Consider the following 24,364-nt stretch of genomic DNA (forward strand, 5'->3'; position numbering starts at 1 on the left):
CACAGATTGGAAAGTGGCATGAGGCAGGTTTACCTTCTGGAAAGAGCTTGTGGAGAGGCAGGGAGGAGAATCAAGCCTGCGTCATCAGTAGAAGAAGGGGAAGTAAATGGGTCCATTTTTAGGGAAAGGTAAAATCTCATCTTCTCATTTTCTAAAGAAAAAAACTTATTTCATTGTTTTCAAACATTTCAAAGCAACAGAACTCTTTCCAAAGCAAGTTTAGTGGAGCCCTAATAGGCAAGGCCTGTTGCCTCCCCCACCACCACCTTGGAAGGTGGCTGGAGAGAAGAGGACTGAGAATGGCACCCTAACTCTGCGTCCTGAGCAAGAGGTAGGGGAGTGCCGGGGAGCACATTCAGGACACCATTCTCAGGCTCATCACCTGTGACTGTCCTCTGGGCTGCTCCCTTTTCTCTAGACTTCACGAAGCGTGTTGTTTTTTTCCTTCGGATTTGCCATCCTTCTTAGAAACCTAAGTCTTGTGGAAGCCCTGCCTGTGGTGGAGTGGTCCTCTGAGTGCCCCACCGGCAGTCTGTCGTTAAGAGCGGAGGCAGGTGAGGAACGGGTGGTGCTGCTGCAGAGGGACATCTTTCTGGGGCTCTTTTTTCAGAGAAGCCGCCCCCGTTCATGAGGCCACTCAGTTCTATGGAACCATTTTGTTGAAGAACAAAGGTGATATTGAAGTTACACAGATGACACATTTTGGAACCCTAAAGGAAGGAAGAAGTAAAACCATGGTGATCTGGATAGAGTGAGTTTGCCACTGAAACATTTTCTGTAAAGCTACATTAATGGCTTTTAAACTGTGACGTCATAATTTCTGTAAAGCCAACTTTGGTCATTTTTTTTCTTTATGAAGGTCTTTTCAAACTTTTTTACCCCAAAATGTCCTTTTTACTTATATTCGTAAGTGTATTTGCAGTCACCACTTCCTAGATTAAGTTCTGTGTTTTACGATAACTGAATATTTTGGTTTTAGAAATCCTGGCTGGGTTCATGGTTAATTTTCTTTTTCCAGGAATAAAGGAGACATTCCTCAAAACTTAGTCAGCTGTAAACTGGCTGGCTGGGATCAATCTAAACAATTCAGATTTCAAATGCTGGATAAAGACCAGACGTGCCCCATAGTATCTTTTGTTTCTGTTTCTGAGAAGGAGAATTCATCAGATGAAAATGTTAATTCATTAAATAGCCACACAAAAAACTCAATCTCTCAGATGTCAGAGAACGGTTTGGTGAACAACAGAGGAATCTCTCCAGGTAGTGGACATTTCGGCTGTCACTGCATGAGGTTGGGCGGGCTAGGGGCCATGGGGTTGTGAGCTCTGGACAGAGGGCAGGCAGCAGGGGCCAGAATACCTGGCAGCTGCAGTGCTTTGTGCTCTGAGCTATTCGGCTTCAGGCCCTTCTCCTCTTGCTGACAAGGTTAGGGAGAGGGACAGAAAGCAGCTTGACAAATACCAAGAGGTGCTTCAGATGGCAGCCAGCTCCTGAGTGCTTCTAAGCAGGGAAAGATTGCTGGGCACGCCAGGGGGGGCCTTCTTTCCCAGCACTTGGATAGTTGTGGTCACAGCCCTTTCCTACTTCCAGCTGCTCTCTCTCTTTATGTTTTTCCAGCCACCATCTGAGACTTTGCCCTGTGTTTTTGTGTGCATCTGTCTGTGTGTGTGTGTGTGTGTGTGTGTGTGTGTGTGTGTGTTTGAGAGAGTCTTCATTTCCACTAAGCATGCCAGCACTGTTAGAGATAATTTACCTTTTGGTCTAACTTTGTATTAAAATTTTTATTTCCCAGGTGATTGTACTTGTAAAGGAGAAAATGGAGAAAAAGACAACATTCTCTCAAGGAAGCAGATGACAGAGCCCGAGCCTGGGGGGCTTGTCCCTCCAGGGGGAAAAACCTTCATTGTGGTCGTATGTGATGGAAAGTAAGGGCCTGGAGGTCTGAAGAAAGCTGCCTTTTTAAGTTTCTCTGATACTTCTAGGTTGGGCGTTATAAAAGGTACTCCTTTGAGGCGGGCAGATCACCTGAGACCAGGAGTTCGAAACCAGCCTGGCCAACATGGCGAAACCCCGCCTCTACTAAAAATACAAAAATTACTTGGGCCCCTGTAATCCTAGCTACTCAGGGTGCTGAGGCAGTAGAATCACTTAAGCCCAGGTGACGGACGTTGCAGTGAGCCAAGATCGCATGACTGCACTCCAACCTGAGACAGAGCAAGACTCTGTCTCAAAAAAACAAAAAGGTACACCTGATTGTTTTGATGTGACAGAATCCTAAGAAAAAGCATTGATCTAGAAGCCGGCTACCAAGTGTGACCCACCTGGGGCAATGGATCCTGTAACTTCGCACTACTCATGAGGGTCCTCACCAGACGGCCTCGCTGTCACCCTCACAAAGAAAACAGGGCCTCTGTGAGGCTCTCTGAGGCCTGAGCTCCCTGTGCTTCTGCTGTTCTGAGACATCACGTCGGCTCCTCTTCACTGCCTTACCCGTGTTCCCCGTAGCCGAGCCCTCGAACCTCGGTCATCTCCATCCTGTCACCTGGGTGTTTGGCCAAGGCACGGACAGCATAGTGTGCTGAGGGAGGGGCAGGGACGGTCCCTTCCTAGCTGGGATGCCAGTCACCAACCTTGAGCCCTCCCCTCTCCCTGGTGTGGTTGGCTACATCAACTGACCAAACAGGCCCTGTCCTCCAGCTCCCTGTGTCCCCACATCCCTGCCTAAACTGCCCTACGGTGCGTGATTGCCTTCCAGCTGGGTGTCTAATCCTCAATTTTTTAAAAAAAACTTAAATCTGATGAAATCACAGCTCATCAACATCAAGCTGTGGGTGGCAAGTGCACAGTCAGCTGTGTGAGGTGCAGCCAGCTTCAGTGCTTTTTTTTTTTTTTTTTTTTTTTTTTTGACCTTATGACAACATAGAAACAGGAAAAAAAAAGTCATTAAAAAAAAAAAAGTCATAGGTGGGCACAACGTGTAGTGTGGATGGTGTAGCCCCAGTTAGAGCCACAGCAAGGGCTGGGCAGAAAGCACATTAGGTGTAGTACCTGTTTTTGGTCATGTCATAAAATTCTGACTTAAAGCTGGGAATATCAAAACTTTCCTATTCTTATATGTTAGGATTACAAAAAAGACTGTCATAGATGCTTAATTTTTGTTGTTGTTGTTGTTGCCCAGGCTGGAGTGCAGAGGCATGATCATGGCTCACTGCAGCCTCCACCTCCCTGGGTTCCCACCTCAGCCTCCCAAGTAGCCGGAACCACAGGCACGCACCGCCATGCCCGGCTAATTTGTGTATTTTTTGCAGAGACAGGTTCATCCTATGTTGCCCAGGCTGGTCTCAAACTCCTGGGCTCAAGCAATCTGCCTGCCTCAGTCTCCCAAAGTGCTAGGATTACAGGCCTGAGCCACCGCACCCGGCCCATAGGTGCTTAATTTTATCTTGAGAAAATATTAATTACATAGCTTATTTTAGAAAATCTCTTTTTTCTCTGGAAAAATAATTATTGAAGACTAAAGATGACTGTTAGCTCTGTCACTTTTCTTGTATGTGCAAAGGAAAATTGTGTTGACTCTGCTTGTCTTAATTATGACTAAAACTAAATTTCATTTTGTTTTTTCAAGAAATCCTGGCCGCTGCAAGGAGCTCCTTTTGCTTTGTTTTTCCGATTTCCTGATTGGGCGATACCTTGAAGTAAATGTTATCAGTGGGGAGGAGTCACTAATTGCTGTGCGCGAACCATTTTCTTGGAAAAAGCTTAAAAGTTCACAAGCGTTAACATCCGCAAAAACAACAGTTGTTGTGACCACACAGAAAAGGTACCCTAAGTGAAATGAATGTGGCTCTTGGTCTGGCAGTTTTATCTGCTGGGTTTCAAGCCTCTTTCCATGATTGTATTTGGGGGACGGGGTGCATTTCCATGGAACTCTGAAGGTCAAGTTCTGTCTCTGCAGCTGCCCAGCAGCAGTGTGAAGCCCAAGGAAGACGGCCTTCACTCCCTCAAGCCCCACTCTGCCCTGGCAGTTCTCAAGGTGGCTCTCAGAGCAGGCTGGCCTCACCCAGCTCCCACCACCTCTTCCATCCTGACGAGGCCATGGTGTGTAGTGCACGGCATCCCTGTGTCACTCGCATTGGGGGCAACAGGATTGTGGGGTCACCCGAAGCCTGTTTGAAGATGTGGTACCACTTAAGAATGAAGTTAGGAGAAACAGTGTGTGATCTGGGACTTGTGGCCGGGGAACATAGGGACCACCCAGATTGTAACTGGAGTTTTGTCTCAGGAAAGCATTTCACGTCCACGTGTTCTCTTCTGTAGTTATAAAACCAAAAAGCCCTGAATAGCAGGCTTTTCTTTTCTTTTCTTTTCTTTTCTTTTTTTTTTTTTTTGAGACAGAGTCTCTCTCTGTTGCCCAGGCTGGAGTGCAGTGGCGCGATCTCGGCTCACCGCAAGCTCCGCCTCCTGGGTTCACGCCATTCTCCTGCCTCAGCCTCCCGAGTAGCTGGGACTACAGGCACCTGCCACCTCGCCTGGCTGGTGTTTTTTTTTTTTTTTTTTGGTATTTTTTAGTAGAGACGGGGTTTCACCGTGTCCGCCAGGATGGTCTCGATCTCCTGACCTCGTGATCTGCGCGTCTCGGCCTCCCAAAGTGCTGGGATTACAGGCTTGAGCCACCACGCCTGGCCTTACAGCAGGCTTTTCTAAAGTTTAATGACTTTGTCCCGTGTATGTGACGTTTCCTCCATCAGCTATAATAACTGATGGGTTTGAGCTCTGCTACTACCCCAGAGCCCCCTGAGGGTGAGATGGGTCACTTTTGTAATATGCGAAAATTCTGAATTTCAAATCACGTGTTGCCCCAGTTACAGTTCAAGATGAGGGATTACGGACTTCTACTAAGTTGCAGACTGAAGGGAAAACCTGTTACCAGAGAAGAATATGTGGTTGTTTACCTTTTAAGGTTAGACCATTGTCTGAATCACAGCACCACCACCAAGAAGCTGTGTGACCTTGGGCAAGTTTCTTAACCACTCTGAGCCTTATTCTTGTTGGTAAAATGATAGTCCCTGCCTCGTGTGGTTTGAAGGTTGAGTGAGGTCATGCATGTAAAATGTGCAGTTTCCTGGCACAAAGCAATCACTCAGTAAGTGAATAAGCAGTCGTCATCCCTGGGCACATTATTATTGAGAAAAAGGGGCTCACTGCCTGATGCATTAGAGGCCATTGCTACGACAGTGGGTTTCTGAGAAAAGGAAAGCTTTGTATTGAAAACCAACCCCCAAGGAGACAGGAGTCAAGCTCAAATGTGTCTCTGTGCTGGCTTTAAGGCAGTAATTTTATCAGAAAACGTTTAGCGGGTAGAGTCTGGGATTAACAGGTAGTTGGTGGAAGGAAAAGGGAGGGCTGGAAAGGCCTTGGGTGTGCGTAGTTACCTCTTCATGCTACCTCACGGGTCATGTGCCAGTTCTCATGAAACACATGGTGGGAATCCAGGCTGTGATGTCAGTAAGCTCTGCACAAACTCCGGTTGTCCATTTTGGTTCTAGCTGATCTCAGCCAGTCCTTTGATGTCATAAGCAGAGGGAGTCTTAGCGTTGGAGTTGTTTCTTTTTTTTTTTTTTTTTTTTTTTTGAGACGGAGTCTCGCTCTGTGGCCCAGGCTGGAGTGCAGTGACCGGATCTCAGCTCACTGCAAGCTCCGCCTCCCGGGTTCACACCATTCTCCTGCCTCAGCCTCCCAAGTAGCTGGGACCACAGGCGCCCACCACCTCGCCCAGCTAATTTTTTGTATTTTTTTTAGTAGAGATGGGGTTTCATCGTGTTAGCCAGGATGTTCTCGATCTCCTGACCTCGTGATCCGCCCGTCTCGGCCTCCCAAAGTGCTGGGATTACAGGCTTGAGCCACCGCGCCCGGCCTGGAGTTGTTTCTTATCACCCATCCTGCAGGCTCAAGAATTTCTGTTAGTCATTGGTTTCTTTAACTCTTTGGGCACAGTTTCAACATGAAGGGGCTGTAGGGATGTAACCCAGAAAAGGAGCAGGAGGGTCCCTCGGCTGCCAGACAGAGTCGAGTCCCCGAGGATCGAGTTTTAATTATAGGAGCCTTGGAGGATCCCTGGTTCTCATCTAGTGATACACCAAACAGCTTTCTAGTTAGCATTTGGCTTAACACAAAGAGTGAAATACACAAAGCAACAGCCACAAGGATTTTAACCCCCTGGTCAGTTACTTCCCTGTGAATATTAACATATTGTGGGGGAGCGTCTCTAAAACAAGGACATTAGTTTCCTGCCGGTCAGGTTGGTGACCCAGAGTGCCTGACCCGGGTTGGCTCAAGCACACCTGGAGCACCAGGTGTCTGGACCTGCCCATGCGGGCATTGGCGGGTGCCTGCTTCCAGAGCTGTCCATCTGTGGCTGCCTGTCACAGGCACTGTACTTCCTGCTAGGACCCCCAGTGCCAGGCAGCTTTGGCTCTTAGAGCAGCGCTTTCACTCAGCAGATCTGTTCTGGGTGCTCTGTAGGCAAGCACCTTCCCAGCTGAGTTTATCCACCCATCATGGTAGCGACCACATTTTGTTAATCCAGCGTGTCTGTTGAGGCCATGTGGTTCTGTTAGCTGTTCAGGCTGTTGACCTAAGCCTATAGTGATCATCCTGGTTTCCCTTTACCTTGTTCATGTTAGTAATCAATGCTTTCCAAATACACCTCACGTGAGCACTGACATAACCCTTGACACAAACCACAGGGAGTGTCTTCACACCGTTTCTCCTGTTGAGGGGTGAGCCAGTGGAACCCAAATTGAGATGACAGTGAATGGAATACAGAGAGCAATGTGAGCTCTCTTGGGTGAGACTGCACTGAAATGGAAAGCTAGGAGGGAATGAGGGATAAAGGTCCAGCTAACATCCTTATTCGCTGAATTGAGGTTTATCAACCTCACTCTGACTTTTCGTTTCCCTGTTCTCTCCTGGCTTCTCCTCTCCTGTCTGTCCCTTTCCCGTCGTCTCTGTTGCTGCATTGGGCTTGCCTCCAGAGCAGCAATGTTCTTCATCCTGAACATGCAGAGAAACCACAGGCGGCCGGGCGCGGTGGCTCAAGCCTGTAATCCCAGCACTTTGGGAGGCCGAGACGGGCGGATCACGAGGTCAGGAGATCGAGACCATCCTGGCTAACATGGTGAAACCCCGTCTCTACTAAAAAAATACAAAAAACTAGTCGGGCGAGGTGGCGGGCGCCTGTAGTCCCAGCTACTCGGGAGGCTGAGGCAGGAGAATGGCGTAAACCCGGGAGGCGGAGCTTGCAGTGAGCTGAGATCTGGCCACTGCACTCCAGCCCGGGTGACAGAGCGAGACTCCGTCTCAAAAAAAAAAAAAAAGAAACCACAGGCTGGGAAACAACAAAAACAAATCGAAGGCAGGACCCAGACAGAGCAGCCTTTTCCTAATGTGTGCTTTGCAGGGATAGGCCCAGATGGAGTCCTGATGACAAATACAGTAGGAAGAGCTCAGCTCATAGAATGTTAAAAACAGCTGTTTTCAAACTCCTGGTTCCAGCAGATTCTGGGGGTTCCAGCCCTGTTTTCCCACAGCCTGTGCAGCTACACTTACCTGTTTACAAATAGTAGACTCATGGGAACTGTTTGAGGAAAGGATCCCAGAGCTAAAACAAAAGCTTCAAACCACTGCCTTAGACCAGCTGTTCATATATCAGTTCTTTTCAGTGAGTGGATGAACTTTGGTCTCCCTAAAATAGGACAGGATGTTTAGGTAAGAATGTCTAGGCCAGGCGCGGTGGCTCACACCTGTAATCCCAGCACTTTGGGAGGCCAAGGTGGGCGGAGCACAAGGTCAGGAGATCGAGACCATCCTAGCTAACTCGGTGAAACCCCGTCTCTACTAAAAATACAAAAAATTAGCCGGGCGTGGTGGCGGACGCCTGTAGTTCTAGCTACTCGGGAGGCTGAGGCAGGAGAATGGCTTGAACTCGGGAGGCAGAGCTTGCAGTGAGCCTAGATCGTGCCACTGCACTCCAGCCTGGGCGACAGAGCGAGACTCCGTCTCAAAAAAAAGAATGTCTAGTGATACCTGGCAATAAAGACTTGTTTTTAACTTGTGAACTTAATTTTTTAAGGAACTCAAGACGACAACTTCCAAGTTTTCTTCCTCAATATCCAATCCCAGATAGACTTAGAAAATGTGTGGAACAAAAAATTGACATCCTGACTTTCCAGCCATTACTTGCAGAGGTAGGAAGTGTCTGATGGCCTGTGGGGTGTTTGCATCTTCTAATGCTCTTGTTTTCTGACAAAGCCAGGAGGTTCCTTCTCAGGTTCAGACCTTCATCTGGCTCATTTTCTTCACAGGTAGCTGAGATAACGAGGGTCACTGTCTGGTCCTGAGGCACACTGCCAGACCTGCTATGCTTCAGGGGCTGGCATCCCACAGCTTCACTGGGAGTCACGCACAGGGCCTTTGGGGTCTGGAGCAGAAGAACTCAGGGATACCTGTGCCATCAACTCAGCCTCTCTCACTAGACTAGGAGGCCTTTGTTATGAGCAAGAAGCATTCCAGCCTCTTAACATCACCCTGACAGAGCCAGCAGGGCAAGGGTCCAGGGGAGGAGAGCCCAGGTCCCCACCCATATGAGAGACAGAGGAGCATGTTCTGAGTGAGGTGTCTGGAGAAGAAAAGTCCAAGAAGGATGAAAAGTCTATGAAATCTGACAGTTTGAGGGGAGAACATTGCCCTTTGTCCAGGAGGGTTTTTTCCTGTAGAGCTTTGAGGTGTTCTGAGAGTCCCCAGCTAAACTGGAGCTCCAGTGCCAGAGCAACTGGCAGCCCTGTCCTGAGGAGAATGAAGGGAACGGGACCTGGGTGTTCACCATGCACCCTTCAGGGGATACTTGTTCTACCAGGAGGACAGGCTGATGCCCCATGACCAGGGGTTCCTCACACAGGAAACTAACTTATTCTGGCAGACGCCCTCGTGGCTCTCGTCTGACCTGTGTCCAGGTTATGCCTGCCTGACCATCTGGCACTGGGAGCTCAATCTTATGTTCCTCAATGCCAGGGAAAACCCGGCCTGGGCAGCACTGGGTTCTTGGGTTGGAAGGTGCAATTCAATCCATTGCCATGATAGAAACAAGTTCAGATATGTTTTACTCACAGATCCTGGGCAGGGAGGATGCCATGAGTCGGGAGTGCAGTCCTCTCTCCCCCAGTCATTTTGAGTTTGCAGGCAAATGCCTGAATGGTTCATTGAAAGAAAGTGGCAGAAAAAGCTGGACCTGGGTCTGCTGGGATGGGGAGGTGCTCCTCAGCTCCTCCCTCGGGACCCAGGTCTGCTGGGCTTGGAGGGTGCTCCTCAGTTCCTTCCTCAGGCCACCAACCTGATGTTTTGATGCTGCAGCTTTGTAGTAAGTTTTGAAATCAGGAAATTTGAGTCCTCCATCTTTGTTGTTCTTTGGCAAAATTTATTTTGCTTTTCAAGATCTTTCATATGAATTTTAAGATGCTTTTTTCTATTTCTGCAAAATACACCATTGGAATTTTTTTCCCCAGAGACGAAGTCTCACTACATTGCCCAGGCTGGTCTCAGACTCCTGGCCTCAAGTATTCCTCCCCTCTCAGCCCCCCAAAGTGCTTGGGATTACAGGTGTGAGCCACTGCACCTGGCCTGTCATTGGAATTTTGATGGGAATTGCATTGAATCTGTAGATTGCGTTGGTTAGTATGGACATTTTAACAATATTGAATCCTCCAGGCTATGAACATGGAATATGTTAACATTTATTTATGTCTTCTTTAATTTCTTACAGCAGTGTTTTGTCATTTTCTTTGTATGTGTTTTTCACTTCTTTGGTTAAATTAATTTGTAAGTATTTTATTCTTTTTGTTGCTGTTGTAAATACATTGCTCTCATAGCTTACTTTTCAGATTCTTCATTGTTGTTTAGAAATGAAGATACTTTTTGTCCTTTGATTTTGTACCCTGCTACTTTGCTGAATTTATTTATTCTAACAGCTTTTTGTGGAATCTTTTAGAGTTTTCTACATATAAAATTATGCCATCTGCAAACATATAATTTTACTTCTTCTTTTTCAATTTAGATGCCTTTCATTTCCTTTTCTTGCCTAATTGCTCTGGCTAGAACTTCTAGTACCATGTTGAATAGGAGTGGTGAAAGCAGGCATCCTTCTCTTGGAAGTTCCTAATCTTATGGGAAAAGCTTTCAATCTTTCACCATTGAGTATGATGTTAACAGTGGGTTTTTCAGCCGGGCGCGGTGGCTCAAGCCTGTAATCCTAGCACTTTGGGAGGCCGAGACGGGCGGATCACGAGGTCAGGAGATTGAGACCATCCTGGCTAACACGGTGAAACCCCATCTCTACTAAAAAATACAAAAAACTAGCCAGGCGTGGTGGCGGGCACCTGTAGTCCCAGCTACTTGGGAGGCTGAGGCAGGAGAATGGCGGGAACCTGGGAGGCGGAGCTTGCAGTGAGCTGAGATCCAGACACTGCACTCCAGCCTGGGGGACAGACCGAGACTCCGTCTCAAAAAAAAAAAAAAAAAAAAAAAAAGTGTGTTTTTCATATATAACTTTTATCGTTTTGAGGTGGTGGTTTTCTTTCTTTCTTTTCTTTTCTTTTTTTTTTCTTTTCCTTTCTCTGTCTCTCTCTCTCTTTTTTTTTTTTTTTTTTTTTTTTGAGCCAGGCTCTCCTGTGGCCCAGGCTGGAGTGCAGTGGTGTAATCACAGCTCACAGCTGTGACTACAGGGGTACACCACCATGCCTGGCTAACTTTCGTATATCATAGAGATGGGGTCTCACAATCCTCCCGCCTTGGCCTCCCAAAGTGTTGGAATTACAGGCAAGTACAGGCATGAGCCACCACACCCAGCCTGGTTTTCTTCTCTTCCTGGTTTGTTAAATGTTATCATGAAAGGGTGTTAAATTTTGTCAGATGCTAGCCAGGTGTGGTGGCATGCACCTGTAATCCCAGCTACCTTGAAGGCACTTGAGCCCAGGAGGCAGAGGTTGCTGCGAGCTGAGATCACACCATTGCACTCCAGCCTTGGTGACAGAGGGAAACACTGCCTCAAAAAAAAAAAAAAAAAGAAAGAAAATTCAGTTGCTTTTTCTGTATTGAGATGATCATGTGATTTTTCTTTCCTTCTGTTAGTGTGTGTTGCTACAGTAATTGATTTTCAGATATTGAACTATCCTTGCATTCCAGGAATAAATTCCACTTGATCAAAGGGTGTAATCCTTTTATGTATGTATTTTTGAGACAAGGTCTCGCTGTGTTGCCCAGGCTGGAGTGCAATGGCTCAGTCACTGCTCACTGCAGCCTCAAGCTCCTGGGCTCAAGCAATCCTCCCACCTCAGTCTCCCAAGTAACTGGGACTACAGGAATGAGCCACCACACCCAGCTAATCCTTTTCATACGCTCCTGAATTTTGTGTGCTAGTATCATTGAGGATTTTTGCATCAGTGTTCATATTGGTCTGTAGTTTTCTTTTCGTGAAATGTCTCTGTCTGGCTTTGGGATCAGGGTAATGCTCGCCTTATAAGAGTAAGTCAGAGTGTTCCCTCCTCTTGAGTCTTTTTGGAAAAGTTCGAGAAGGTTTGGTATTAGTTATTCTTCAAATGTTTGGTAGAATTTAGCTTTGGAACCATCAGGTCCTGGGGTTTTCCTTTTCAGAATATCGATTACCACTTTAACCTCCTTAGTAGTGATCGGTCTATTCAGATTTTCTGTTTCTTCATGGTTTAGTCTTAGTAGGTTTTGTGTTTCTAGGAATTCGTCCATTTCATCTGGGTATTGGTGTACAATTGCTTATACTCTCTTATAATCCTTTTTATTTCTGTAGAATCTGTAGTAATGTTCCCACTTTCCTATCTTATTTTAGTAATTTATGTCTTTCTCTTTTTTTCTAGTTAATCTACTAAAAGTCTGTCAATTTTGTTGATCTTTTTAGAGAACCAACTTGTTTTCCTGGTTTTCTATATTGTTTTTCAGTTGTCTTTTGTTCATCTCTCCTCTAATCTTTATTTCCTTCTTCTATCTTTGGGTTTAGTTTGTTCTCCTTTGTCTAATTCCTTGCAGTGCTCATGGGAATCAGCACTCATGGTCACAAATTCCCTTAGCACTGCTCATGCTTTTCCCGTAAGTCTTGCTATGTTGTGTTTTTGTTTTTATTCATCTCCTAAGTATTTTTTTAGTTTTTTTTATGGGGTTCTTTTGCTTTAATTCTTATCTTTGCACTTTTGCACATAACGTTGTTTCTTCTTAGCTGCTTTTAAGATTCTCTCTTTTATCACTGATATTAATAGATTTGGTTTATGATGTGTGGTGGTAGAGATTCTTTTCTTCCTGTTCTTGTGCTCAGGGTTCATTGGGATTCTTGAATATGTGGCCTTGAGTTTTCTTCACATTTGGAAATTTTCAGCCACCATGTGTTCAGACGCACTTTCTGCCCTCCCACTTTCTGATTCCGGGCAGGCTGCTGTGAGTTTTCCCCCACCTCATGCTGAGGCCCTGGTCTGGCCCCACAATGGGTCTTGCAGGGTGGTGTCTCGTGCATTCCTCAGTGCTGAACTGATGGTCCCGAGTGGGTCCCCCGACCCCTCCACACCACTCTGTGCTGCTTGCTCTTCCCAGCACCCAGCCCCATAGACCAGAGCTCCTCTCCTCAGAGACCATGCGGCTCCCCGAGTCCTCTGTGCTGGGGCCTAGGAGCTCTGTTCAGGTACAGGTGGGTCAGTCATGGGGCCTCCATGGATTGTTTCCCCAGTCTTGGGATCACAGTCCTGTGCTGCGTGATGTTCATTGTTTAAACACCATCATTTCTTATTTCTATGTCTCTAAGTTTTTTTCAGGTACAAGGGTAAATCTGGTTCTTGTTAGTCCACTTTGGCCAGACCTAGAAGTTTGTCCTTTTTTCACAGACGTCTGTGGAAGCCAAATTCTACCTTTCCAGAATTAACTTGGACAACCTGAAAAAGAGCAGGGAGGGTGGACAGTGCTGGGCAGTGCAGGGAGGGACACCACCAGCTGGAGCCCCACAGCCTCGTGCCAAAGGCCAGGGAGCGTGCTGGAGCCTCATGGCCCTCGTGCTGAAGGCTGGGAAACGTACTGAGGCATTAGCAGACTCTGGCGAGAATTGCCCTACCTGGGGGGCCGTGTGCTGAACTGGAGCTGTTGGGACGTCCCCGCTGCAGAGCTGCTGCTTTCCATTGTACCGCTGCGCTGTCGCTGACTTTATAGCTTTCCGTTGTGCCACTGCGCTGTCGCTGACTTTGTATTCTATACGTTTATGTGTTTTCCAGCTTCTGAACATGTCAAATTACAAGGAGAAGTTTTCAACTTTGCTGTGGCTTGAGGAGATTTATGCAGAAATGGAACTGAAAGAGTATAACATGAGCGGGATCGTCTTAAGAAGGAATGGGGATCTGCTGGTTCTGGAGGTCCCAGGGTTGGCCGAAGGGAGACCTTCTCTGTACACAGGTGTGTTTGTTACTCGCATGCTTCCCTAGGTAGACTAGCAGAGAAACCACCCTTAAGAGAGAAAAGATACTCTTTAACTGGCAATATGACAGTCACATTATCGCATTTTCTTTCTTTCGGGTTAGAATTTCACTAAAAATCAGCAACCTATGATGTACATCAAGCATGCAAGCATGTTTCTTTGTTGTATTTCTTTTTTTTTTTTTTTTTTTTTTTGAGACAGAGTCTCGCTCTATCGTCCAGGCTGGAGTGCAGTGGCCGGATCTCAGCTCACTGCAAGCTCCGCCTCCCGGGTTCACGCCGTTCTGCCGCCTCAGCCTCCCAAGCAGTTGGGATTACAGGCACCCACCATACGCCCGACTAATTTTTTGTATTTTTAGTAGAGATGGGGTTTCACTGTGTTAGCCAGGATGGTCTCGATCTCCTGACCTCATGATCCGCCCACCTCGGCCTCCCAAAGTGCTGGAATTACAGGCGTGAGCCACCGCGCCAGGCCTCTTTGTTGTATTTCATTATTTGTAAACAGTTGACCCCAGTAATTTTTGTTTGTTTGTTTTTTGAGACGGAGTCTCGCTCTGTTGCCCAGGCTGGAGTGCAATGGCAGGATCTCGGCTCATTGCAACTTCCGCCTCCCGGGTTCACGCCATTCTCCTGCCTCGGCCTCCCTAGTAGCTGGGACTACAGGTGTCCACCACCATGCCCGCCTAATTTTTTTTGTATTTTTAGTAGAGACAGGGTTTTGCTGTGTTAGCCAGGATGGTCTCAATCTCCTGACCTCGTGATCTACCTGCCTCGGTCTCCCAAAGTGCTAGGATTACAGGTGTGAGCCACCATGCCCGACCTGACCCCAGTAATGTTTTATTGAACTTCCTCATGTTGGATTTTATAGGACAGCACAGAAATTTGTGATTTTGTATTAGCTTTAAACATGGTAATATATTTTTTTAACTAGGTGATAAACTGATTTTAAAAACTCAAGAGTACAATGGACATGCCATCGAATACATCAGCTACGTGACTGAGGTGAGAGCACACTCTCTTAATGAGTTCACGTTGGATGCACTCTTCTGACTGGTTGGAAAGGTAACATTCTCCCCACGGCTTTTGGGGAAGTGCTCCCATATGCATTGGCTATTTTGGAAAATGTGAAGATACAGTGAATCTTTAAATAATTTTTGATGCATAAAGGAAACTTAATACTGTAATTTTCAACCACGTAAAACATTTATCTTTTAGGTTATATGTAAGTCACGTTGTTTGCGTTGAGTTATATTTGGGCATTCTGAATGTATTCCGGAAGAGCTCGCACAGTGGAAACCTTGAAAGGAAAAATACACCTACAAGTTTGCAGCTCTGATGTTTGTGTGAAGGTGGTTTTTTTGGCTTTGAGTAGCTCCTGGTGCTCCAGATGGTTCTGCATGGGATGGTCTGTGACTCTTGGGCTGGATTTTACTGGTCATGTACTGAGCATAGCACTGGGAGCGATACTGGGATCTGCATAAGAGGGGAGGTGCTTTATCTGTGCATCAGAGAAGATGAAGCGACACATTACTTAATGTAGAAAACTTGAATGGAGAATGCCAGAGCCTTTACTGTCAGAGGGAAGAAGGACTGAGAGAGCTAGAAGAGCCTGGTAAGGATCTGGAGAAGAGGCAGCCTCCAACCTTTGCCGCCACAGTCACTCTGGGCTACACCTTCATGCAGGGTCCATGCTGTGGCTGATTTTGTAGAATGGGATATTTCCCAGAAGACAAAATCTTGGCAGGATTTCAGAGATCTTGTAATGACTTAGGCCATGGCCTGTGTACTGAGATGTGAGACACGGGTGACATGACCTCGCCAGCTCTCCATTACCCACTTTTGCTGTTGATCAAGTTGACATGAGGAGCCCAAGATGGCCGAGTGACCATCTTAGCCTCCAAATAGTAGACCAGCTGTGCCAAGAAAGGAAGCCTAGCATACCAAAACCTCCAAAGAAGCAGAGCCAGAGATCTCAGGAGGAAGGTACCTGCCTGCCTCCACCCCTGGTTCCTGAGCCGTATGGCTGGGCCTCCATGCCATTGATCAAACCCTGGCATCTGAAATGACCTTCCATATCCTTTTGAGCTCCAAAAATTATTTTCGTCTTTTCAGGCTCTCTTGGATGCTACCTCCTCCTCTTCTCAAGTAGACTAATGCGTGTCTCCTGTGTACAGTGAGGACTTGGTCTGTCTTCCTCATCCTCAGGGGAAACGATCCCACAGTCCTGTACCACTGTTGCTTCCCTTCCTCCCGGGGCTGGAAGCCAGCCCGGGGTGTAGCTTCCCGACCCTCTGCTGGTGTCAGCCCTGACCCTCAGGAAACTCACCCTGTTGCCTGAGCTACCTGGAGAAGAGCTTGAGCTCCTTTTGGATCAGGGCTTTCCTTCTTATTTTTCTACCCACACTATCTAGGAAAGAATATGCAGAACTGATCATGCAGGATCTTGCTTTAGCTGGAGGGCTTTTCTACTAAAAGGAGAAGTCTTGTAATGGCTGTTTTTTGTTTTTTGTTTTATTTTGAGATGGAGTCTCACTCTGTCACCCAGCCTGGAGTGCAGTGGTACGATCTTGGCTCACTGCAACTTCCACCTCCCAGGTTCAAGAGATTCTTCTGCCTCAGCCTCCCAAGTAGCTGAGATTACAGGTGCCCACCACCACACCCGGCTCCTTTTTCTATTTTTAGTAGAGACAGGGTTTCTCCCTGTTGGCCAGGCTGGTCTCAAACTCCTGACCTCAAGGTGATCTGCCCACCTTGGCCTCCCAAAGTGCTAGGATTACAGGTGTGAGCCACTGCACCTGGCAGACCTTCTTATCGAGGCTTCCTTACAGTAGGTAACACTTGGCTACACTTGTGGTGGTTTTGTTTGTGTCTATGGAGTCAGTGACCTCCCATGCATTCTCTATTCTCAGAGCCTTAGGAGAGGCTACAGCCCAGCGAATTGAAGTTCAGTAAGTTTGAGTGTAGTGATCCATTTCCTCTTGTTTGTATAATTGAATGGCATAATGATTTAATCCTTTTCTACTAATTTTGCAGATAGGTATCAAATTTTAGCTCAAAGCTGTAGAATGCATTTCTGATGATGTGTTGCTGGATATAGATATCACATTATTCCAAGAAATCAGGTATATTGTTTGTTTCTTTTTTAGATTCATGAAGAAGATGTAACTCTTAAAATTAATCCAGAATTTGAACAAGCCTATAACTTTGAACCTATGGATGTGGAATTCACATATAATAGGTAATGCTTTTAGTGAGTCTTCTTTCAAATGTCTTTTTTTTTTTTTTTGAGACAGGGTCTTGCTCTGTCACCCAGGCTGGATTGCAGTGGCGCGATCTTGGCTCACTGCAACCTCCGCCTCCCAGGTTCAAGTGATTCTCCTGCCTCAGCCTCCCGAGTAGCTGGGACTACATGTGCCTGTCACCACACCCAGCTAATTTTTGTATTTTTAGTAGAGATAGTGTTTCACCATATTGGCCAGACTGGTGTCGAACTCCTGACCTTGTGATCTGCCTGCCTTGGCCTCCCAAAGTGCTGGGATTACAGGCGTGAGCCACCGCGCCCGGCCGTCTTTTTTTGTTGGTTTGTTTAATAGAGATGGGATCCCAGGCTGGTCATAAACTCCTAGGCTCAAGTGATCCTCCTGCCTCAGCCTCCCAAAGTTTTGGGAGTATAGGTGTGAGGCACCATGCCCAGTTAATTTGTCTCTTTATCTTTGATTGGACAGTCTTCTCTTGAGTATGGCCGTTGACATCTAAGTAGTGACGTAGGAGCCCCCACCACACCTGTGGTTGACGTGTAGAGGCCTCGTGGATGAAGTGGGCTCCTACAGCATTTTTGCATGTCCCGTGTTTCTAGCTTTATTATCAACTATTTTTTCAGATATAAAGGTGCATACATTTGCATGTTCATTCTTTCCCAGACCTCACGTGCACTGGATCTTTGGTTCATGCCTCACTGTCACTGTCAGCTACCAGCTCCTTACTTTTATTTGTTTTCTAGTCAGATGAGGGGTGCTGTGACCTGGCACCCAGCTGACTTTTTCTTCCTCCACAAAACCATTAACTAGTCGTGCACAAAAAGTGTATTCTTCAGTTTTAATTCTTCTGAACTTTAGAAAAGGAGTAACTTGCTGTATTTGGTTCCTAGGAGCTGCAGATTTTCACTAAACATTGTGTTCCTGAGATGTCTTCGTGTTGTTGCCTGTAACTACTGTTCATTGGTTGGCGGTTGTGTGAATACCCTGGTTTTCTGTTGATGGACATCTTCATTGTTTCCTGTTACTATTGTTTGCTGCTTTTCCTAGAGCCGCTGTGTATGTGGGGGTGGGATTGCTGGGTTTGGGGTATATTCCTGTTTCCAGCTTTACAAGTGGTTGCATCAGTGACTTCCGGTATCCAGGTATATAACAGCCTGTTGATCAGTGCCCTCCCTGCAGTCTGATTTTGTTCGATTTCCTAACTGGTGCCACTCTGGTAGGTGTGTAATGCATCTCATGATGGTCTTGATTTACTTTTCTCTGGCTTACTTACAAGGCTGAGAATCTTCTTGTTTGTGGACTGTAAAATGTTCATCTTCCGTGAAATGCTTGCTTGCGTTTTTTGCCCTCTTTTTTATTGAGTACTTTATCTGATTTTCATTGTTGGAGGAGTCCTTTCTGTATTCCTTATGATAAACTATTCTTAGGTACATATCTTCTCCAGATTTGTTCCTTGTCTTTTAGCTTTTTAAAAAGTGTCTTTTGAGACTGGGTGCAGTGGCTCACACCTGTAATCTCAACACTTTGGGAGGCCAAGGCAGGCGGATCTCTTGAGGTCAGGAGTTTGAGACCAGCCTGGCCAACATGGGGAAACCCCATCTCTACTAAAAATACAAAACTTAGCTGGGCATGGTGGCACATGCCTGTAGTCCCAGCTACTTGAGAGGCTGAGGCAGGAGAATTGCTTGAACCCAGGAGGCGGAGGTTGCGGTGAGCTGAGATCACACCACTGCACTCCAGCCTGAGACAGAGTGAGACTCTGTCTCAAAAAACTATGTATATATTTTTTAATATATATAAATATATGTGTCTTTTTATTAACAGAAGGTGCTAGTTTTAATATAGTCAAATTTATCAATTTTTTTTTAATATTAGTGCTTTTTATGTCTGAAAAATCGGCAGTATTTGGGCTACAGCCAGATTGGAATGTGTTGAGAATGAATGAATGGACTACGGGGAAATGGAGAAATGTCGTTGATTCCTTTTTAAGGCATTTGCCCATGAAAGGGAGGGTAGGATGGAGAGAGAGCGAGAGAAATTGGTGACCAAAGAGATACAGGAGGCCCTGGAGGGGGTGCTTTTTGTTTGCTGTACAAGACGAGAGACCCCAGCATGTGAGTGCCATGAGAAGGCCCAGGAATGGGAAGGGAGGGGCAGCTGTGTTGGATGACGCATGAGGGTTGGCTGGGGCCACAGGGAGCAGCAATGCTGGTAGAAGGCACACGGCTCCCATCATGGCAGCCAGAGAGACTATAGCCCACGTCTAGGCCTGGACTCTTTGACCTGCTTTGACTTTAGAACAGAGCTGATTCTCATAGTGTGAAGGGGTATCTCGTGGATTTAATTTGTATTTTTCTAATAACTAGTGATGCTGAACCTTTTTTTTTTTTTTTTTTTTTTTTTTGAGACGGAGTCTCGCTCTGTCCCCCTGGGGTGCAGTGGTACGGTCTCGGCTCACTGCAAGCTCCGCCTCCCAGGTTCAAGCCTTTCTCCTGCCTCAGCCTCTCCCAAGTAGCTGGGACTACAGGCACCCGCCACCACACCTGGCTAATTTTTTTGTATTTTTTTTAGTAGAGACGGGGTTTCCCCGTGTTAGCCAGGATGGTCTCAATCTCCTGACCTCATGATCCACCCGCCTCGGCCCCCCAGAATGCTGGGATTACAGGCGTGAGCCACTGTGCCCGGCCCCGTTTTTTGTTTTTTTTGAGACAGAATCTTGCTGTGCCCCCCAGGCTGGAGTGCAGGGGCATGATCTCGGCTCACTGCGAGCTCCACCTCCCAGGTTCACACCATTCTTCTGCCTCAGCCTCCAGAGTAGCTGGGACTGCAGGCGCCCGCCACCATGTCTGGCTAATTTTTTTGTATTTTTAATAGAGACAGGGTTTCACCGTGTTAGCCAGGATGGTCTTGATCTCCTGACCTCGTGATCTGCCCACCTTGGCCTCCCAGATTGCTGGGATTACAGGTGTGAGCCACTGTGCCCGGCCGCTGAACATCTTTTTATGTGCTTTTTTGCCATTTGTACAAAATCTTTGTTGAAGTCTTTCCTCAAGTCTTTGGGCCCATTTTAAAAAATTGTTTTCTCATGATTGAGTTTGCAGAGATGTTTGTATATTTTCAGTACAATGCTTTATCAGATATGTGTCTGTGCAAATATTTCCTCAGACTACAGCTTGTATTTTCATTGTTTTTATAGTGGCTTTTGAAAAGCAGAAATTATTAATTTTGGTGAAGTCCAGTTTATGAATGTTTTCTTTCACAGATCTTTTAGTGATGCATCTCAGAAATCTTTAATTTGGATCTCAACGATTTTATCCTGTTTTCTTTTAGAAACTTGGCAGCTTTAACCTGTATATTTAGGATTATGATCTATCTCATTAAGCTTTGCAAATTATTTGTGGGGTATGAATGGAAATTGGAGGGTGGAATAAACATCCAGTTGTCCAAGCATTATTTGATGAAAAAACTGTCCTTTCTCCAATGAATTACTATTGTACCTTTGTTTAAAAAAAAAAAAAAAATCAGTTGATCAAATTTTTTTTTTTTTTTTTTTTTTTTTTGAGACAAAGTCTCGCTCTGTTGCCCAGGCTGGAGTGCAGTGACGTGATCTCGGCTCACTGCAAGCTCCGCCTCCTGGGTTCACGCCATTCACTTACCTCAGTCTCCTGACTAGCTTGGACTACAGGCACCTGCCACCACACCCAGCTAAGTTTTTTATGTGTGTTTTTAGTAGAGACGGGGTTTCACTGTGTTAGCCAGGATGGTCTTGATCTCCTGACCTCGTGATCCGCCCGCCTCAGCCTCCCAAAGTGCTGGGATTATAGGCGTGAGCCACCACACCCGGCCAACCAAATATTTGTTGATCTGTTTCTGCAGACTGTCTGTTCTGTTCCGTACGGTACACTTGTCTGTGTTGACACCAACATTACAGGGTCTTATTGTCTGTCTTAGTCCACTCAGGCTGCATTAGCATAGCACCATAGATGGAGTGGCTTATAAACAACAGAAATGTATTACTCATGCTCTGGAGGTCGGGAAGCCCAAGGTCAAGGCACCAGCAGGTTCAGTGTCCTAGTGAGACTGCTTCCTGGTTCATAGGCGGCTATCTTTTCCCTGTGTCCTCACGCAGCAGAAGGGATGAGAGAGAGCTCTCTGTGCTCCGTTGTGTAAGGGCACTAACTCCATTTTTGAGGCCCCACCCTCATGACCTAATCACTTGCCAGAGGCCTCAACTCCTCATACCCAATAACATCATATTGGGGATGAAGTTTCACTGTATGAAGCTGAGGGGAACACAAACATAGTATATGATATGTGCCTTTATGATAAGTCTCAAAATCAGGTAGTATCAAGCCTTCAACTTTGTTCCTTTTCAGAGTTGTCTGGCTATTCTAGGTCTTTATTATTCCATGGATTTTAGGTCGTATCAGTTTCTACAGAAAGCATGTTGGGATTTTGATTGGGATTACATTGAATCTATAGGTCGGTTTAAGGGAGAATTGAAATCTTAATAATAATGAGTCCTCCAGCCCTGGAAAATGGTATCTCTCTATTTATTTGCGTCTTTTTTCATTTCTTTTAGCAAGAATTTTTTTTTTTTTTTTTTTTTTGAGACGGAGTCTCGCTCTGTCGCCCAGGCTGGAGTGCAGTGGCCTGATCTCAGCTCACTGCAAGCTCCGCCTCCCGGGTTCACGCCATTCTCCTGCCTCAGCCTCCCGAGTAGCTGGGACCACAGGTGCCCGCCAGCTCGCCCAGCTAGTTTTTTGTATGTTTTAGTAGAGACGGGGTTTCACTGTGTTAGCCAGGATGGTCTCGATCTCCTGACCTTGTGATCCACCCGTCTCGGCCTCCCAAAGTGCTGGGATTACAGGCTTGAGCCACTGCGCCCGGCCCTTAGCAAGATTTTATACTTTTCAGTGTATAGGTCTTACGTATCTTTTGTCAGATTTATACCTATTTAAAGTTTTTAAATGGCTATTATAAACAGTAATTTTTTTTTTTTTTTTTTTTTTGAGACGGAGTCTCGCTCTGTCGCCCAGGCTGGAGTGCAGTGGCCGGATCTCAGCTCACTGCAAGCTCCGCCTCCCGGGTTCACGCCATTCTCCTGCCTCAGCCTCCCGAGTAGCTGGGACTACAGGCGCCCGCCACCTCGCCCGGCTAGTTTTTTGTATTTTTTAGTAGAGATGGGGTTTCACCGTGTTAGCCAGGATGGTCTCGATCTCCTGACCTCGTGATCCGCCCGTCTCGGCCTCCCAAAGTGCTGGGATTACAGGCTTGAGCCACCGCGCCCAGCCTATAAACAGTAATTTTAACTTAAGTTTCTAATTGCTTGTTTCTAGTATTTATAAAAAGCAGTTGATTTTTGTCTGTTTACCTTGTATCCTGCAGGTCTCCTAAACTCAATAGCTACAGTAGCTTTTCATAGAGTCTGTAGGATTTTCTGCATATACAGTCGTACATCAAAGAATGACAGTTTCAAGTCGGGTGCAGTGGTTCACGCCTGTAATCCCAGCACTGTGGGAGGCCAAGGCAGGCAGATCACCTGGGGTCAGGAGTTTGAGACCAGTCTGGCCCACATGGGGAAACCCCGTCTCTACTAAAAATACAAAACATCAGCCAGGCGTGGTGGCAGGTACCTGTAATCCCAGCTACTCAGGAGGCTGAGGCAGGAGAATCACTTGAACCCAGGAGGCGGAAGTTGCAGTGAGCCAAGATTACCCTACTGCATTCCAGCCTGGGTGACAGAGCAAGGCTCTGTCTGAAAACAAAACAATACAAAACAAAGACAGTTTTACTTCTTCCTTTCTTATTTGGATGCTCTGTATTTGTTTCCCCCTTGCCTTCCTGCACTGGTTGGAACTTCTGTGCCGGTGTGGAATAGAAGTGGTGAGAAGTGATGCACTGGCTTCGTCCCTGGTCTTAGGGGCAGGGCTATCAGTCCTGAATGAGTTAGTACAGTGTGGGTTGTAGGTTCCATAGTGGCCCTCTATCAGGTTGAGGAGATAGATTCTTATTTTAGTGAGTTTTTAATCAAGAATGGATATGGGGCCAGGTGTGGTGGCTCACACCTGTAATCCCAGCACTTTGAGAAGCTGAGGTGGGAGGATCACGTGGGCCCAGGAATTTGAGGCTTCAGTGAGCTGTGAATGTGCCACTGCACTCCAGCCTAGGCAACACAGCAAGACCTTGTCTCTTTAAAAAAAAGAATGGGTGTGGGATTTTGTCACATGCTTTTTTTTCTTTTCTTTTTTTTTTTTTTTTTTTTTTGGCTTCATTGGTATTCTCTAGTGGTTTTTACAAAAAATTTTTTAGACAGAGTCTCACTCTGTCACCCAGGCTGGAGCGTAGTGGTGCCATCTCAGCTCACTGCAACCTCTGCCTGCCAGGTTCCAGTGATTCTCATGCCTCAGCCTCCCGAGTAGCTGGGACTACAGGCGTGCACCACCACCACACCTGGCTAATTTTTGTATTTTTAGTAGAGGCAGGGTTTCACCATGTTGGCCAGGCTGGTCTCGAACTCCTGATCTCAGGTGATCTGCCCACCTCGGCCTCCCAAAGTGCTAGGATTACACATGTAAGCTGCTGCGCCCATCCTTTCTAGTGTTTTTCTGTTCTCTATTTCATTGATTGTTGGATTGTTGCTGTGATTTTTTTATATTGACTTAAAGGTTGTATAATCAAATTTGCATTACTGTATGCCAGCCTTAATAGTTCTGAATGCAAAGTTAGTTATTTTATGTGGTTTTCTTCCCGGCAGGACTACAAGCAGACGGTGTCACTTTGCACTTGAACAAGTCATCCACTTAGGTGTAAAAGGTATTATTTTTATAGAATGATAGTGTTACATCTTCACAGAGTATTTTTATAGGCTTCATGTAAAATTTTGTGTAAAATAGTCTCTTCAGTCATAACATTAGAAGTAAAACTTTATTATATTCATGTTTTTAATTTTCTATCAAGTTTTAGTATTTTCTTACTATTTCAGCTTAGTGAATAACTAATACTAGCTTGCTTAAATAACTGAAAATAAATTCATCTTGCTCGCCTTTCCCCTCATAAATGTAATTCATTTTTGTTTTTGCAGATGGGCAAGTAAATGGCTTTCTTGTGAAGAATATGCAGTACTAATAATGCTCTGATTTAGAAACAGTGTAACAGGCAGGTTAAGAAAGGAAGGGAATAGAATATTAATTACTTTAGGGTCAGCCATAAACAACCTCTATTAATTTTTTTTTTTTTTAGCTTTTTAGTTATACCTATGCTCTTACCTTTTTTTATTTTAAAAGTGTTGTTTCCAGAAGAAATTATTTTACAGTCTCCCCAAGTGACAGGAAATTGGAACCATGAACAAGACACCAAAAGCAATGGACGGTCCACCAGCAAAAAGGTAGTGCTCAGCGACGTAACTCTCTCTACACAGGGGATGGGAATTTCCTTCTTGGCGTATTAGCGCTCAGTTGACTAGAGTATTCGAGCAGTGTGGTTCACAAATAACCCAAAATTGCAGTTAAAATCAAGTGAACTACAATATTCACAAAATAGATTTAGTGTAAAGTTTATGTGCAAGGGCTAAGATG

The 24,364-nt window shown here is 45.9% G+C and overlaps 1 protein-coding gene across 3 annotated transcripts in view; it reads left to right on the plus strand.

Annotated features, from left to right (window-relative positions):
- The window catches only part of LOC105489765 (Mov10 like RNA helicase 1), a 70,453-nt gene that overhangs the window by 18,740 nt on the left and 27,349 nt on the right, over positions 1-24,364 (plus strand). For all 3 annotated transcript variants that reach the window (XR_011614255.1, XM_071080785.1, XM_071080786.1), the window contains exons 6-15: positions 611-751; positions 1,019-1,260; positions 1,793-1,925; positions 3,626-3,820; positions 8,132-8,246; positions 13,332-13,509; positions 14,462-14,532; positions 16,677-16,768; positions 23,545-23,603; positions 24,074-24,174. Coding sequence is in view for 2 of the 3 variants with exons in the window: in XM_071080785.1 (XP_070936886.1) it covers positions 611-751; positions 1,019-1,260; positions 1,793-1,925; positions 3,626-3,820; positions 8,132-8,246; positions 13,332-13,509; positions 14,462-14,532; positions 16,677-16,768; positions 23,545-23,603; positions 24,074-24,174 (1,327 nt within the window). In the remaining variant the exon portion in view is untranslated. The remainder of the gene's footprint in view (positions 1-610; positions 752-1,018; positions 1,261-1,792; positions 1,926-3,625; positions 3,821-8,131; positions 8,247-13,331; positions 13,510-14,461; positions 14,533-16,676; positions 16,769-23,544; positions 23,604-24,073; positions 24,175-24,364) is intronic.

The sequence above is a fragment of the Macaca nemestrina genome, chromosome 15 (genome assembly GCF_043159975.1).
Source record: "Macaca nemestrina isolate mMacNem1 chromosome 15, mMacNem.hap1, whole genome shotgun sequence".
Classification (NCBI taxonomy): domain Eukaryota; kingdom Metazoa; phylum Chordata; class Mammalia; order Primates; family Cercopithecidae; genus Macaca; species Macaca nemestrina.